The sequence below is a fragment of the Setaria italica genome, chromosome IX (genome assembly GCF_000263155.2).
Source record: "Setaria italica strain Yugu1 chromosome IX, Setaria_italica_v2.0, whole genome shotgun sequence".
Classification (NCBI taxonomy): domain Eukaryota; kingdom Viridiplantae; phylum Streptophyta; class Magnoliopsida; order Poales; family Poaceae; genus Setaria; species Setaria italica.
Genome location: NC_028458.1, coordinates 30,383,496 through 30,401,705, shown reverse-complemented (window position 1 = coordinate 30,401,705; position 18,210 = coordinate 30,383,496). Strand labels below are relative to the sequence as shown.

The 18,210-nt window shown below is 42.2% G+C and overlaps 1 protein-coding gene across 1 annotated transcript; it reads right to left on the bottom strand.

The window, feature by feature from the left end:
- Positions 1 to 3,793: 3,793 nt before the first annotated feature.
- LOC101752565 (alanine--tRNA ligase) lies at positions 3,794 to 17,285 on the bottom strand. The gene is made up of 22 exons (XM_004983292.4): positions 16,737 to 17,285; positions 15,800 to 15,940; positions 15,457 to 15,603; positions 15,174 to 15,326; positions 14,929 to 15,064; positions 12,856 to 12,952; positions 12,315 to 12,435; positions 11,836 to 11,904; positions 10,788 to 10,838; positions 10,599 to 10,694; positions 10,269 to 10,370; positions 10,028 to 10,150; positions 6,119 to 6,262; positions 5,968 to 6,039; positions 5,814 to 5,889; positions 5,596 to 5,738; positions 5,409 to 5,517; positions 5,146 to 5,333; positions 4,785 to 4,874; positions 4,491 to 4,673; positions 4,218 to 4,391; positions 3,794 to 4,116 (listed from the first exon to the last, which is right to left on the bottom strand). The coding sequence occupies exons 1-22, from the start codon at positions 17,265 to 17,267 to the stop codon at positions 4,045 to 4,047; spliced, it is 3,018 nt and encodes a 1,005-aa protein (XP_004983349.1). The 5' UTR covers positions 17,268 to 17,285; the 3' UTR covers positions 3,794 to 4,044.
- Positions 17,286 to 18,210: the final 925 nt, after the last annotated feature.

Genomic DNA, 18,210 nt, shown 5'->3' with positions numbered 1-18,210 from the left:
AAATGGAACTTACAGAATCGGTCTGAGATCGTGTCGATGCAGCCCTGCCAACCCGTACGAACTCGTGAAAGAAGAAAAGTATTGGCGAAGTCGCCGACTTGAAAGTAAAGTACGAGAAAATAGTATGTTGTTGTATTGATTGATGTGTTATTTACAGATCTCTAAAGATGGCTATTTATAGCCTGTTACAACCAATTTCCTAACCGACTAGAATCTATCTCTAATTTTAAACAAAAACAAATATTTACAAGTACAACTCGTATTGGAGTTGGTTATTGCACTCCTGAGGGCACCCCTTCGTCTTCTCTTTCTGATCCACTTTAAGCCCATATGGGCCCAACTGCTCCAGCCATTCAATCGGCCGATCTTTATCAACTCCATCCATCAGAATACTGTAGCGCCAATCGGCCGATCTCCAACTGTAGCACTAATCGGCCGATTCCCAATCGTGACCTTTTAACCTGCCGCATCGGCCAATCCTTTCCTCCTTGACACCGATTTCATACATGTCAAAATCCGGCATCAACAGTATCAAAATCAGAATTTTTCGAAAAAAAAAGGGCCTCTTTTTTATTTATTTTATATCGGGCTACTAAATACTAAACAAATTCGCCAATTTGGGAGCAGCTTTGTGATAATGATGGAACCAACCAGCAAGAAACATTAACGATGCAAAAATCAATGCACCGATTGCGGTACAATAGAATACTAATTCACTAGTTATTCTGGATGCTCGCCAAATCTGAAAAAACCTAGAGGTTATTTGGACTCCTTGGAAACCCTTGCCTACATCACCCATAAGGTAAATTGGATATGTAATTATTGGAATAATTGTTGGAGACTCAAATGATGGATATGCAAGCATGGCCGAAGACGGCGAACCAATTGCTCCCCTCCGGTGCTAAGACGACATTTGTCAATCAATGTGGATACGTTGTCAGGGAAAACATCCCCATCAGAATTCCAAAATGGAAAGCAGCTAAAGCCATTGATACAGCTGCGCAAGGAAATATGTTGGGAACAGTTGCTACTAAACTTCACATTTCCAGCAGGCACTGAATCCAAAGTGAAGGAATGGGCCTTTAAGAAGATGGCAATTGCTTTCCAGACGTTCAAGAAAAACTTGAACAACAACTATATCAAGGGCCTCACACCCGATTTAGAGAACAAGTACCAGAAGCTACGACCTTTTATTGGGATGCATTCGTGTAGTACAAGTTGTCGGAAGATAGCGCGCGAACTCAACAAGCTAAAGAAAATGCAAGCAAAAAGAAACACTTTCATCATCTTGGCAAGGAGGTTATAGGACGGCGATTCCAAAATGGCAGAAAATGGAAGAAGACCTAATTGCAAGAGGAATCGAGCCAGCAACTCTCGAGGGGCCATTGCGAGAAAGACTTTTTTCTATGCTCATGGCGACACACTAAATATCGAAGATAAATACAAACTAGCGATTCATTAAGAGAAGAGACCGACAGGTTCGACGCAGCACTACATGCTAAACAACAAGAAACTTTCAAGCCTGACAGAGAGAAAGACGAGCTGACTTATGCACTTGGGAATCCAGAACACCCTGGACGTGTCTGAGGCATAGGCGTAGTTCCATGGAAGTATGGCTTTAGTGAAGATATCGAGTCTTATAGAAGTCGAAGAAGAAGCAAGGCCACAGCAGAATACAAGCTCTGTGTCCTATAAGAACGATTAGCTTCGACTAATTTAAGAATGACCAAAGAAGTCAGACAACTGCAAGCAGCGATAGCACCTAGCCAAGCCCAAGAACAACCAGCTGCATCAGGTGCTAATGTGGACATAATAAGCCCTGCCTCTTAGCATCGTAGCAGCGTCGCTTCCATGGAGCTCCAACCCGATGAATCGTCTGACATGGTTGCAGCCAACAACCAACGCTATCCTGTGCACGACATAACTGTGAGGATCTCATGTGAGCTTCTTACTCTAGTGAGAAAAATGATCAAATTAGTGGCTTACGGTATTGCTGTAGTACCAGTCCAAGGTGGGATAATTCATGGCGGGACTCGGATACGGATGTGTAGTGTATATTCGGATACTTGTAATATTTGAACTGTAAATATATATAATATATATGTTATCTTTACTATACTAGATCAATATATATTACATAATATTACTAGTATACACAAGGGATACGAATACGAATTAAAATAAAAGGAAAACAAAAGAAATATTGGGAAAAAAAGAAAAAAAAGAACCATTTAGTAACACTTTCCAGTGCTAAAGTGCCGCCCGCAACAGCATGATCATGGTGCACAGTTTAGTACCAATTGTTGTTACCAACCCGGACTAAATGCGAATAAGCGATTCTGCTCGGTGAACCAGTACTAAAGGTGTTTCCCAACCGGTACTAATAATGAATCATCGAGTGGTTCCCGAAAGGTTTGAGCGTGTGCAACCGCTCGCTGCTCGGTGACCATCAAGAAGAGAAGCATACGGCTGGTCATCAAAATGGCAGAACAGCACCCTGCTGTCGTGCAGCAGCACCACGTGGTCCAGCACAGGACGGTGACACCGAATCCCACACGGTGGTGGAGCCAGGGGGGGCTGGCAGGGGCCATGGCCCCCTAATGATCCATATAACAAAGATTACTAAATCATCAATTATTTAGACTAGTCACTAATTATTTAGGATAATCACTGTAATGTAGCCTTCAATTAATGTTTTTTTCTAGTAATTAGATCTTCTACTTTTCCAGTTCTAACTGTTGCTGTCATAGACATTGTCCCAAAAATCTATCTCTCAATTTAATTTGGCTTAGCTTGGCCTCCCCTAACCCTAATTCCTAGCTCCACCCCTACCCACGCCCGGTTCGAACTCAAGGCCGAACGGCTCCAAGCAGCAGTCCTCTGCCTCCCCAGCGACGGTGAGCCGTTGCCAAGCGTGCAAGCACAACGTCCTTAACCAAGGCTAATAATTAAGCCGCCGACCGCGCTGCCAAAACCGAGCGGTTTGGGCGCGTGCAAGCGCAAAGAAGCGCCGGCGGCCTTCGACCAGGTGAGACTGGCAAGGTCGAAGATAAGGCTCCACAAGGGCTACAAGGAGGCATCAACCATCAAGGAGAAGAGGAAGATCGAGGTCATTGCCGCACCGAAGAAGGGAAGGCAGCGCCCAGGCCAATTACGGTGCAGGGCTGCCGGTGCCACTGGGAAGCGAGTTCCGGTGCCTTCTTGTTCATGGTTGGTTCATGTTCAAGACTTCTTGAGCAGCTGTGGCAGTAGCAGGGTTTTATTGCTTAATTTTGTAGTTTCTGTCACCAATGTAGTCATGTGAAGTTTCCGTCGCTGAGTGATTCTTGATCGGACGCCGGATTGTTTGTCGTTGGCTTCGTCATGGTTGGCTCATGGTTGGTTTATTAAACTTTTTTATCTTCGTTTTGTTGTGTACATAGGCATTTTGTCATCGTGACTGCAATAGCGGCAACCATTGCCGAAACATTGTGTCGAAACTCAGCTAATTGCAGCATTGAAATAAATTCTTGAAAGCTTGAATTCATTGAAGACGCTTAAAGCTTCCTTTTCAACATTATAACTCCGCTTAGACATTTTGTTTTTAAAGTTCTTTTGAAATTGAAGCTTTTTGACATTTTTCTACTTCCCGTTGTGATGGCGTGCTTCAACAGGATGCCATCCACTGGTGAACTTTTCCAAAAGTCCAATACATCCAGCACGATTGGATCATCTAAACATGTGCTTCTGCCATGCTTGGTTTAAAACATTATAAGATAACTGGAGTACCGAAGAAAAAAGTTCAGGTACCAAGTTATGCAAATAATGCCACACGAAGATGTCTTAATAATTAAAGACCTTGATACGTCAGCAGCAATAAGATACTGCAGATAGTTTGGTTACATGTCATCCTGTGGTTTGAATGGTATGGTATGTAATTCAAACAGCAAACATTATGGAATTCCTGTTAGGTGAAAGACGGCATTTAAAAGTGAAGGGCACTGGATCAACAGCAGCCGCACATAAGCTTGGAAGGGGAGTGCACTGGACCAACAGCCGCACCCATCAGCTGAGTTTCATTGCAGCAATGTTGTTCGCGAGTTCCATTGCCTCCTTGAGTTGAGAAGCATCACTTCCCTGCAGTATGAGCAATCACAGAGTCACAGGTTATTCTAGGTATCCATGTACTTGACTTGCACTCTGGCACTCAGAGAAACTGGAATGGTGTGCATGCTCACCTGGCCCTGGGCGACACCATTCTTGCCACCACCACCTCTTCCCTTGAGTGGTGCAATTGAAGGTGTCAGCCAATCCAACACCTTGAAGCCATTGGGAGTGTTGGGTGGCACACCAGCGTAGATAACAGCTTTGTTCGATGCCTCATCTTTGCTGAATAGCATTATAGGCAAACCCTGGGCAAGATGAATACAACAGTTCACCAGGATATTCAAATCTGACAGCGTTAAAATAAGGGAACAAGAGAAACAAGAACAATGAAGTCATAAGCTAACCTTTTGGTCCATGACCTTGATAACTGCTTCCCGTACAGCAGTGGTATCAAGACCCACATCAACATGAGTAACACAAAAGGGCTTCTTTTTGAAAAGAGCAGCTTCAGCTGCATCCATTGCAGTCTTGACAGCCTTTTGGATATTCTGTTCACCCATTTTCTTCTTGGCCTTCCTAAGTTGATCCTGCGACATGCAACAGACGCAATCAGCTCATCATAAAAATCATAAGTAATTGTTCTTTCTTCCATTGAGATAGAAAAACATTTGACATGTAAAAAAGAAACATTTACAGACCTCCAACTTGGAAACCTTGCCTCTTAGATCAGCTTTTCTGGCAGCAGGGATGGCAGCTGCATCAAGCTTATTCTTGATGGAAGCAATTTTCTGACAAACAATATCAAGTTAGATAATAATCTTGCAAAGGATATGTCTTCAAAGTACAATGGTACAATTTGATCTTAACACATGTACAGCTACAGAGAGAATATTATCAAGGGAAGAGATATATAAATCAGAAAATAATTTATGTGTTATTTCTTCCTCCCTTAGAAAGATCACATTTATGCCTTTATATTATAATATCCTACTTATCAGACAATCTGCAGCTCACAATACAGGGCACAAACAACTAACACAAATAACAAAAGCTTAATACCTTCTCCAACATGGCTCCCTCCAACTGAGATGCTCCACTGATATCACAATCAATAGATGATGCTAACTCCATAGCATCTGCAGCACATCCAGCAGTAACAGCTGTTATCCTCCTAACACCTTTTGCGATACCCTCTTCGGATAAAAGTGCAAATGCTTTGGCATCTCTTGTGTTCGAGATATGTGTACCTGATACATACACATAAAATTATAGATATCCTCATCACAAATATTGAAGTGCATGGCAGAGGGTTGTAAATATACCTCCACACAGCTCAGTTGATATGGATAACCACTCTTTGTTCTCTGGATCTGCAAGCAGATCTTCCACCTTCCGGCCAACTGAGACAACTCTTACTGGATCAGGGTAAATCTACAAAATCCAAATGTATATGTCACAAGACATGCCATTTGCCCTATATCAAATGTCAATACGAGTAAGAAATCTTACTTCACCGAACACAGCTCGTAGACCATTTATGCGCTTTGCATCTGCTAATTTTATTTCACTAGCATATACATCCAGCTCGTCCTTTATTTGTTGGTTCACTATGGACTCAATTTTTCTCAAATCTTCAGGCTGAACCGGTTTTCCTGTTACAAACTAAGCATTCAGTTGACAAAGCTTTGAAAATACACGTCAAAGCAGTATGAAGAGAGCCGTAATACCATGAGAAAAATCAAATCTCAGCTTCTCTGGTAGAACTATTGAACCTTTCTGGTCAACATGATCACCAAGTACTTCCTGCACACACAACAATAATCAAGAGTGAAAAAGACAGAAGAAGAAGCTATATACATTTTAGACAGGCTAGAAACCAACCCTCAGAGCAAAGTTCAGCATATGTGTACATGTGTGATTTGGAGCAATTAGAGTACGCCGATCGTAATCAACCTATCAATGGTAACATCAGTATCAAAAATGAATTATAACAGATTAACTAGTTCGCTTAAGGCTGTCAGTAAAAACTCACCTTGCATATTACAGTATCACCAACAGATAAAGCTTTAGAACCTTCTGTAAATGAACCAATATGCAAAACATAGCCAGCAAACACTTGGACATTGTTCACATTGAAAGTTCCAAAAGACCCTTCAATTATCCCAGTGTCATATATCTGCGAGAAGGTGCATGCGCATTAACTCTTAAGAAAATCAGCAAATGTAAGATAAAACAATTACATGCAAACAAACACATAACTTGGGGATACATAGAGGCGCTTCAACATTCCCACACCATATTATGTTTCTAATCTCAGAGGAGATTAAATAAGACATTGACTTAGGGGACGTCTGGTTATTCTGTTGTGCGCGCTGAGGAATCTTTTTATTTATAAGAGTCATTTACTATTATCTTCAAGGTTTTGCTTACCATGGCTCCTAACAGTATGCTTTTAACTATTACCTTCAATGCAAGAAACAAGTAAAAAGATTTTTCATGTTTCAGATGGTGACATAATGTTTAATGAAACTTGAAAAAATATGTTAAGAAATTTTGTTTGCAAGGACACAGGAGTTTGAAAATTGGAAAACACACTGAAACTACAAATAATGTGCTTCTAATCTCAGATGGTTGAATGACATAACAGAAAGTGAAAAGAAAGACTCTCAGAACATTTTTTATCAGCACAACAGCTTGGTGAATCAGAGCAAGTCCTAGGAGCAACTCCACCAGGGACCCTATTCAAGCCCCTACTTAAAAGTAGGTTAAGTAGGGGCTGCACTCCAGCAAGGCCCCTACTTGGGTCCTTACTCTAGGGACGCCCCTACTTTCCTCTCCTGATCCCCTTCTCCCACGGGTCTACTTCAACGGTTTCTGTTTTTCCCTGCACGTGCCCGCCTCCATTCTCCAACGCCTGAGCTCCTCACACCACCCCATCCTAGCACCGCCTCTCGTAGATTAAATCGTGGACCAGCCTGTAACTCATCAAAAACAATATGTGACTCATCAATATCATTATTAGAAGCATCAACAGCGGGCACGTCAGGACTGGCTGAGGTGGTAGAACTAGAAGGAAACTCAATGGGGGTTTTGGGACAACGATTGAAGAAACGTGACAGGTGGTTTTGAAAAAGGGTGAGGTGGAGGTGGTGGAGATGGAGGCGGCGCATGTCAAGATGGTGGAGGAGGTGTAGGTGTCTCAGAGAGGAGGTGTGATGGAAATAGAAGGATCAGGAATGGACGCGGAAGGAAGTGACATCACCCGTGGATGAAATAGGAGGAAGACAAAAAAGATGTGGACTCTGGGAGAATATGAGGGTTGTGGAGAGGGGTTATAAAAGAAAGGACGGTCCTCAACAAAGGTCACATAACGATAGATACGTATGCGACGAGAAGAAGGATCATAGCAGCGATAACCTTTATGCTTAGGACTATACCCCAGAAAAACACACTCAACAGATTGCGCAGTCAACTTAGTACGTTCACGCGGAGCAAGCAAAACATAGCATGTACATCCAAAAACTCGGAGATGATCATAGCTGGGAGGGGTACCAAAAAGTACCTCGCCAGGACATTTGTCAGACAGTTTGGATGAGGGTTGTCTATTTATGAGATATGCAGTAGAGACAGCTTCACCGCAAAAATGAGATGGAACAAAAGAGGAAATCAGAAGTGTGCGAGCTGTCTCTATCAGATGGCGATGTTTGCGTTCAGCAACACCATTTTGTGCATGAGCACCAGGTTAGGAGAGCTAAGCAGTACCCTCAGAGGACAAAAACTGGAGAAAAGCATCAGACAGATACTCACCACCAGAGTCAGAACGAAAAACTCTAATAGGAGTAGAAAATTGTGTGTGAACCATGCAACATGTTGAAAATGACTAGGATGCAACCAACAACAGCAGATTGCAGGAAGAACAGTTACCACCGTGACTGAGTAGGCAAGCAGGACAATTGCAGACAGCAGATGCAGAGCAGCAGGCGTGAATGGCAGACAGCAGCACACCAGTAGCAGATGCGGAGCAGACGGGCGGTGGCCTGATGGTTTGGCGGACAGCCAAATCAGACCTCTGCAGCGAGCAAAGGAGCCGTGGGCGGAGATGAAGAGGAGCCCACGGGCGGACGACGATAGGAGCCGCGACCGGCAGCAACTGGAGAAGCAGATGAGTCCTCCGCGACGCGCGGAAGGACAGGTGCAGACGGGTTCTCCACAACAGGCTGAAGCACAGGCGCGGACCACGACAGGCGGCGAACGAACCACGCAAATGAATCCTCCGCGACAGGTGGACAAACTCACGCGGACGAGTCCTTCATGACAAGCAGACTAAGGGCGGCCGCTTGACGGATGGGCTTGACAAGCCGAATCCAGCAGACGACGACGGCGACGGGCTGCCGGCGAAAAAAATGGATTGCAGGTGTAAATTACCTGAAATCCCGCTCTGATTTGATGTTACGTATCGTGAAGAATTGAGAGAGAGAGCAGAGAGCCATGTCCATCAGTGGAGATATCCATATATAGAGGGAGAGCCTCATGGGCCATGGGCCTATAATAGAAGGGCCTTTATACACTTAACAGTGTCATATCAAATTAGGGCCTCTAAAGTTATGGCTATTGCTGGAGTTGTGGGTTAAATCTAAAGCCCCAGAAAGTTGGGGCAGTCCCTATTCAGTAAAGTAGGGGCCTGGAGTAGGGGCTATTGCTCAGTTGCTCTAACAGTGCACCGCTGCTAGCTGACTAAATTGGTAATAACCAAAAGGGGCTTTGTGCGTTTTTTACCCTCACTTTTTGAAAACGTTCCGCTAAGATGAGTTAACGGTGTTAAATCAGTAGTAAGAAGACATATATGCCCTTTATGTTTGACCCTTGTTTCATGTGTCCTTTCGGAAACAGCTGGAGGAGTCGCCAGCCATATCACCATCGTCGTCCCAGCCGGTGCCCACTCTACTCCAACAACCGACTGGACGAGTCCCTCCAAATGTCATCAATGGCATCCTCAAGCGCAGCCACCAACGCGCTGGGCTGGGTTCCGCGCGCCACCGCCACAGCCTCCGCACTGTAGACCAATCCCATGCGCCGCCGCGCTGTGGCCCCCAAACTGCTGCCACCTTGCCTCCGCCCCACGTAGCCCCGTGCGCCGCCATCCGGAGAGAGAGAGAGAGGGGGGGGGAGAGGGGGGAGAGGGAGGTAACGGGTGTGAGGCACAGAGAGTAAAGAGTTGGCTGAGGGAGAGGATAAGGTACCAAGGGTATTTCGGTATTTTAGTCTATTTTTCAGTGTTGTCTTTTTTTCTTAATCCATTTAATTGGTCCCACCTAACTAGAGCATTGGAACCAGGGGTAAATGAACCTTTGTTAAGAAAAATCAGGGGCAGATTCACAAACCCTAAGGGGTAAAATCACAATTAGCATTGAGAATAGGGTTAGAAACACAAATCCCCCTAACCAAAACTGCCTGAAAATGTGACTTCAAATTTGATTTAAATTTGCCAGCCAGATGAAAAAATAAGTCTAACAGATAGAAAGAAACAGTCTTAAAAGATAGAAAGAAACAGTCTAACAGATAGGAACTAATCTAAACAAGGGGAAGACAAACAAAACTTATGTCTGGAACAGACTTACAGATTTTATATCATATACATAGATGCAGCATGTAGAAATCCTGTAACTGGTTTTCTTAAGGGTACATTTGGGTCAAGGAGGGGTGGTCCGTCATCTTCTCACTCCTCACATTTTTTGTTTGGTTTGTGGAATGGAATGGGTGATTACAATTAGTATAATCATGAGGGGTGGAGTCATCGCACTAAAATTCATGGGATGGACTCATGATGGACCACATCATCCTAACTCCTAGAGTTATTGTAAGTTAATGGGATTAATGGCAAAAGCAACACCAGATACACGATCTGATCTATATCAAATACTGCACTATCCAAAAGTCATACCTGACCACCCTGTTCTGCATAGAAGCTTGTACTTTCCAACACAAGGCCAAAGTCCACATCACCAGATGCAGTAGCTATGTATGCTGAGCCAGTATAGATGGCCTTGACCACACTTCCATGTTCCTGCAAAATCTCAATGGTAAATATAGAACACAGCAATAAATAACAGCCACCAACTGAATCAGGAACAGCGAAAAGTAGAAGTGCAACAATAACAACAATATTTAAGGTGGCATCTAACCTTGGGCCACATAAACTTTGGGCTATCATCTGTGCTGGCAAACCCCTGGTTGCGCAGCTGTGCTGTAGCATTGGCATCCATAACAATAGAATTCCCTCCAGCCTGACAAAAGAAACATGTGACATACAAACAAAAAACAAGGTGTTGTGTGAATTAAATAAGATAAATAAAAAATAAAGTTGCCCAATCAAATGAAACACCAACAGTATATTTGATATATTTAGGAAAAAATGGTCATCGGGTAAAAAAAATAAAAAAATTTAGATGGCATAGCACCAAAAAAAAACTTTTCAGGATCAATTTCTACACTCCTTAGAAAAGAAAATTAACCTTGTTGCGAGCATTCCTAGCTTTTTGCCTTGCTTCTTCCATAGAAGCACTGAAACCCTCTTTGTCGACAGCCAGACCATAGTCGATCGCCATGACCTATGCAACGGAAAATAATAATAACAACACAAGATAAACAGTTAATAAAGATTCTATGATCAAAACATGAATAAGCTAAAATGTGAAACTAACCTCAGTCAAATCAATCGGATAACCATACGTATCCCACAGGATAAATGCATCCTGAAGGAAGAAATTAATTAGTTCAGCATACCAAAAAGAAAAGAATGTATACTTGCATAATTCTTAATTCACTAAGGCTGCCAATTTAAGGTTTATGATACTATATCATCTAAGGGACGAGTGTTATGGGGTGAACTGTAAGATCACTTTTAAAGTAAGAAAAGGAGAAAGTATTAATTTTTGTACAGAACATAAAATCAAGTTCAGTTTGTAGTATAGGATTTTTTACGAGTTTATAAGGTCCAAGAAAAGTGAGGGCTAATGATTCAGGAGAAACGAATAAACTAGTTCTTATCTGACGACAAGTATATAACATAAGATGGCTTCCTTTCTAGTCTCAGCACAGTGAAGGTAAAGGAAAAGGACTTCAATGAGCCACACTGAAATTCGTTTCCAGCACAAGTAGGAAATAACTTATTTAGATGGCTTAGACTACATAAGTGGCTACTCTCTATCTGCCAAACTAACAGTGGCCCACAACAGGGCTTAAGAGGAAGGCTTCATCATCGGCAACAAGAAACATTTATTTCCCCTATGAGACTTGGGAATGGTTTGTCATTTATAGATATAAAATTTGAGAGTTACTTAGTTTATTCTAGAGATAGATTTCTTAAGGATCAGGTCATGCCATTTATATAAATTGAAGATGTATCTCTTTCCACTAACATCAAGCAAGAACAATATCAATATACTCAGACAATCAGACTCTGATCTCTAGTCCTGCCCTTGGGGTGCAGCTACAGTCACTTATCAACACCTTTGCATTAGTTGGCCCAACAGTTTAGTACCATCTAATGTAGCAAGATAGTGCAAAAAGTGTCCTACCCTCTGACCTCAGATCCTTACCGAACTTCCACATAACTTAAGAACAAGAAACAAATATCTTCTACAGTCCAGAGAAAACAGAAATAAGTAATGCAGCAAAATTCAAAAACCAACATCTTCCAGGGAAAATAATTAAGTAATGCAATGGAATTCAAAAATTCAAAACACTTGCCTGACCACTAAGCACTGTCCCCCCATTCTCCTTAACAGCATCTGCGGCTTTCTTAAATTTCTCATACCCCTGCGAACACAACCGACATCACAAATGTTAACAGGGCCAAGGAAAGGTTGTTAAAATAGAATAGAAGTTGGCACTTGCAAAGAAATAATAAACCAGATATTTTTTTTAGTTGTAAGCTTTTGTTCTCTACTTTTATACAGACATACAAAACAAATAGAACATATTTTTTCTCGAACATGTAGGAGAGCTGTTTATCATTATATTAAAGAAGAAAAGGATAGAACCGCAAATAGACCCCCCCCCAAACACACACACACACACACAAAGTGAATTTATCTTATATAACTACCCTCAATATGATGCCATTAATCGGCCGCGAGCAAAGATTCATCCAATGCAAAAGAATGATGTGGAAAACTTGACTAAACAAATGCTATAGTTGAGCAAATCCTTCTGGAAACAAAAATTACCTTTGCTAGAGTGTTCTCAAAGCTTTCTTCTTCATCTCTAATTATATCCTGGATCTTCTTTTCGTTCTCTTTTACCTCAGGAAACACATCACCCATCACTTGGACAAAAACATTAACAAGGCTGTCCAAGAAAAATATGACTTAAGTGATAAAACACATGTCATAATTGCAATCGACACAAATGTTTTGTTCTTTAAATCTAAGCAGAGTTATTGCCTATTGGTCTAGTATTAATAATTTAGCCTGTAATCCAAATGATCAACAAATAGCAGCTGTGCCATGATATGTTGCATTACCATGATACATACCACAGCTAACATAGCTACAACACTGTAATTTGAAGTATAACGTAATGTGTATTTAACTATCATATATATAAAAAAGGAGGAACTCATATAGCCAACATCATAGAATTAATGCCAAACTCATTTTACTTTAATTTGCTATTCATCTCAACTCTCAAGTGTAACACGATATGTTCTTAGTATGCCCGCTAAATAGCAATGGAAAGTCTTTTACAAAATCAAGTGCTTGTCCTTACGAGCTAAAAAACTTTGGCTTTGTCTTCAACTTCTGGTGACCAAAGTGAACAGCCCGTCTGAGTATACGCCTCAGAACATATTCTCTTCCCTCATTACCTAAAAAAAAAAGTCATATCATGAACCATTCTGCAGTACAAAATGAGGCCCATGATGCAAAACAGATATAAGAAAAGGAGAAATAGTTACAAGGTTGCATTCAGATCATTTTTAGGTGTGCAACATCTTCGGTATTAATTAGGTTGACCTAGACGGTGGATACATCCAACAAGAAACACCAATAAACAGATATCGCACAGCATATTGAGTACGCTCAAACTTTCATCATAAAATCAAGTATTGTGTACTTGAAAACTAAGCATGTGTTTGGTTTGGGGACGACGTGGGATGGGATGATCCCGTCCTATTTTTTGGGGATGGAATCGTCCCATCTGATGTTTGGTTGAGGAGGATGGATCGATCCTAGAATTATGTTTGGTAGAAGGGACTGGGTCGAATAGGATGGATGGAACTCTAACAGCGTTATCCACCCTTCCAGCAGGACCCAAGTGTCAGCCTCACTGCTCCCATCTCCTTCCTCCGTTCCCTCTTGTTTTCTCTTTCCTCCCATGAAAACTGTCGGCCACCCTTGGATGAAATTCATTATGATTGTTGAATCCCAGCTCAATCACTTACAACCACATCTTCGTTGATGTCTTGCGAATCAATTTGATTACTCACCTTCATGAATCAATGGAGAGACGGGCTGAATCGAGGAGGAAGGAGATTGAGGAGGTAGCAGTTTTGGCCTGCCTTGTCTCATGCCAACGCAACTCCCATCCCTGCTGCTGCTCCAGCATCTACATCAAAGCTCATCGGAGCTTGCACCTCCCGCGGTGGCTGGTGGAGCTTGCCCACGCACACACGCCTGTGGCCGCCTCCACCTTTCAAGGCCACCACCACCGCCGACTCGATTCGCTCCGCCGCCGCCGAGATCCAAGCTCGGCTCGCTCGGCCATGGCGCCTCCACTCGCGCACCGGAGCTCAGCGCCCCAATTCGCTCCCAGCTGGAGCACGCGACGCCGGAGCTCACCACCTTGGCGACTGCTCCCGCTACAATATGCCTATGTTGGCTCGCACATGAGACGGAGCGCGACGCCATCCAAGTGGGACGGGTCTGTCCGCTCAATTCTCGCGGATTCCCCCTCAGGGAGACCCGTCCCACTTGTCCCGGAACCAAACACGCTAGAAAAAGGGATCGACCCATCCCATCCCTCATGGTCCTTGGAACCAAACACACCCTAAGCACTTGCAATGTGCAGACTTTGCATTTGTGCGTCCAACTTCAAGTGGTCAATTCCATCACAAACAGAGGCATAATATGAGCCAATATATTAATTCGGTGTACTTGCACTTGCAGTCAAACATTTCCAGGAATATATGATCTACCCATCCCAACATTACCCTTCGTTTAAAAACATATATACCATGTTAAATTAGTAAGTGTGATGCAAAGCCTGTGAATTGAGCTAGAATGACTTAACATATGAGCAGGAAAGATGTAATTAACTGATCATGATGAACAAAGTTTTTCTCAGATCAGCAAGATTTAATCTCGAGTCAATCTCCCAAACAATTGTAAAAGACATTGTTTATCCATCAAAAGACATTGTTTATCCGTCAGACAGAAAATTAACAGGTACATCCAAAAAAAGACCAGGCAGTTACTTATTTTGGTTTCCTAATTTTAGACATATCGAGCTAAATCTGTTTATAGACTTGAATTTCAACCCATTGTAACACCTTTATTTTGCCTCAAAGCAACTTACAGGTGCAACAGAAACATGGAGACGTATTAACTTTCAGTTTTACCAACCTAAACTGAACTGCACAAGATAATGAACCCTGAGCACAAGTATCAGATAGAAATCCATACGATGGTTCTGCAGGCTGCAGCAGATTAAGAATGCAATGCAGGAAGCTCAAGCCAGTAGTCTTGTAATTTTCATGTTACTAGTCCAGATGGCAAGCATAATTATCATTCATTCATTATCACAAACCAAAAAGCTGAATCAATAAAAACAGGATGCACTTACCAGGTTGAGAACCATCAGTGATAGCGAAAGAAAGAGTTCTTATATGATCTGCAACAACTCTGTAAGCCATATCAACTTTGCCGACATCATCAGATCCTACTTTACCAGAGTAAGGTTGAATCCCATCACCGGCTAACTGCATTTTTATATGCATACCAAATTATCAATATATATCATGTGGTCATTAACTATTTAGATGTGCATAAGCACAAAAGCAAATGCAAGTGTTCATGTAGCAAACATACCTTGTGGATAGCATCAAATAATGGCATGAATACATCTGTGTCATAGTTGCTCATTTTATTCTGAAGGATAGAAGTTAATCGCTCAAAGCCCATCCCAGTGTCCACATGTTTTGCTGGCAAAGTTCTTAAACTACCATCTGCCTCCCTATTAAACTGAAAATAGCACCGTGTGAATATATATAATGAATAAATAAGGAAAGATGAAATGTGAAAAACAGCATAATAAATGTCTCTGTACTATTTTAACTGTGTACACATAAGGTATAAAAAACAGTATATTGACCTGAATGAACACAAGGTTCCATATTTCAATACATGTAGGATCATCATTGTTCACTAATGAAGCTGCATCACGGTTGCCAATACGATCAAAATGAATTTCAGTACAGGGTCCACAAGGACCAGTGTCACCCATCTCCCAAAAGTTGTCCTGTTCAAGAAATGCATGTAAACTGTTTATCACAATCAAATAAGAAAATAAGGATACGCAGACCATAAGGTGTAATCAAATAGACAGGTGACATGGAAAAACTGGACCATTTGAAATAAAGAAAAATAAAACAAAACTAACAAGTTCTCTTACATTAACAAGTGATTTTACCAACAAACCAGGAAAATGCACATACCTTGCACCCAAAAGGCAAAACCTTTTCTTTCGGTAGATATTTCAACCATATGTTCTTCGACTCATTATCAGCAGCAAGACCAGATTTCTCATCACCACCAAAGTATGTGGCATAAATTCTGTCAGTAGGCAATTTGTAAACCTGTGAATTCAAGACATAGTAATCAGTAGGCAATACATGAAGGTTGCTGATACTTCTATAAACCACAAACCACTTGGCATTCATAAACATACAAATTTCCTCATCGTTTTTTCTTATCTTGTTAATTTAAATCAAAAGACTACGTTAGAAAACACAATATAAAGGTCTCGGACAAAAATGGTTCGAGTAAATGTGTTCTAGTAACTAGATTGTCTAGAATAACCATGGATGAGAGTCATTTGAATTGCCATTTCATTTCCCAATCAGTATTCAAGACCATCACTGTCATTTCTTTGAAATAAAATCAATCCTCAAACGTTAATAGTTTAACACATTTTGAGCATGCTCTTCCTTCCAATTTCAAAATTGAAGTCATTAGCTCAGGATCATTGAATGCAGGATCTTTCCTGCACTACAAAAATCAGGGGTGGAGACAGAACTCAAACTCGAAACAACGGAATCCTACAGGAAAACTAGAAATTGGTAAATCAATATATTGCCTTGCTAAATTTCTCACATGTCGACCAAAATAATTGAATCTTTCGCCATTAGAGAACTCAATCACCACATAATCATTATGTTACAAATATCTAGGAAATCATCTAAAAACCCAAAAGATCCAGATCGGCGCATAAGCCACAATTTTCCTCACCAAGCAGCTCGTGAATCTGCAACCTCTAACAATCTTATGCGAAGTCAACCCAATAGCATATCCAATCAACCCCCCCCCCCAATCAGATTTGCAGAATATACAGAGGAAAGAGAGAAGAGCAGGGGTAGCAGAATGGTTCTGTACCTTGGTGAGGAGCTCCCAGGCCCAGCCGATGGCCTCCTCCTTGAAGTAGTCGCCGAAGGACCAGTTCCCGAGCATCTCAAAGAAGGTGTGGTGGTAGGTGTCCTTCCCCACATCGTCGAGGTCGTTGTGCTTACCCCCGGCGCGGATGCACTTCTGGGTGTTGCAGGCGCGGCGCAGCCGGCCCAGCGGCGAGTCCGGGGCAGCCGTGCCGAGGAAGACCGGCTTGAACTGGTTCATCCCGGCGTTGGCGAACAGCAGCGTGGGGTCGTCGACGGGGACCACGGGGCTCGACGGCCAACGGGTGTGCGACTTAGACTCGAAGTAGTCGACGAACGTCTTGCGGACCCGATTGGCCGGCCACTCCGGCGACGGCGACGGCGACGCCATCCGGGCGGTGGTGGTGGATGCGGAGGAGAAGGGGAAGGATAGGCGGATTGCGGCGGCGGGCAAAACCCTGGCCTCGGGGTGGGGGGAGGAGAGGCGGAGCAGGCGGCACGCGCGTGAGAGGGTTAGGGTTAGCACGGGCAGCATCTACCGGTCGACATGCCGGGCACGAGGATAACGGAGAATTTTACATTAATAAAACTGTGCAGTTTTACTGAATGGCCAAGTGTTTCCTAAACAAATGCTTGGCAGCCAAGATTCAACTAGCTGGGTATCCCCGATAGATGTGCACAAGTTTTACTAGTGCCTAGTGCCTAGTGCCTATTTGCAAAATGGAATGGTCTTTTTCTCCAAACGGCTGTACAGATGTTTGTGGAGTTTATTAATGTTTGTAACCGAAACTATACTCTCTTATTTAAGAAAAAATTCTTATAACTTAATTTACTTATATTATTTTAAAGGAATTTGATACTCCCTCCATTCCAAATTATAAATCATTTTGACTTGATTCATAAGTTTGCTATGCACCTAGATATATATTATGTCTAGATGCATAGTGAAATATATGGATTTAGAAAACCCAAACGACCTATAATTTGGGATGGATGGAGCAGTATATTTGTGCAGCTTAATATTTTTATGTATATCTTTATTGGTGTAAAGACCAGAAATATATACTCTAAAAAATTTGCTAGAAATATGGCGCGCTTTGGTGCACTGTTAGGCCGGTCTCAGTGGGAGTTTCATGAAAAGTTTCATGGACATTAAATTTTATGCCACATCAGCAAATTTGCTGACTTGAGAAGATCTTTATGATGAGAGAGAAGTGGGAGTTTCATCATATGTGAGAAGAGTTTCATCCCCATGACACTCAACTGCTACAGTTACCTAATTCCCATCTTGATATCAGTGCAATAAAATTGTGCACTGAGACCGGCCTTATGACCCGTTAATTTAGCATGTGTACGTAGTATTAGATTTAGAGGACATAATTTGTTAGTTTAGTTTAATCGGTAAGTATGAAACTGTTTTTATTAGTTTGATTTGTCCACTATCCTAAGTAATAAACATGTTGAGTTATTAGTAATAT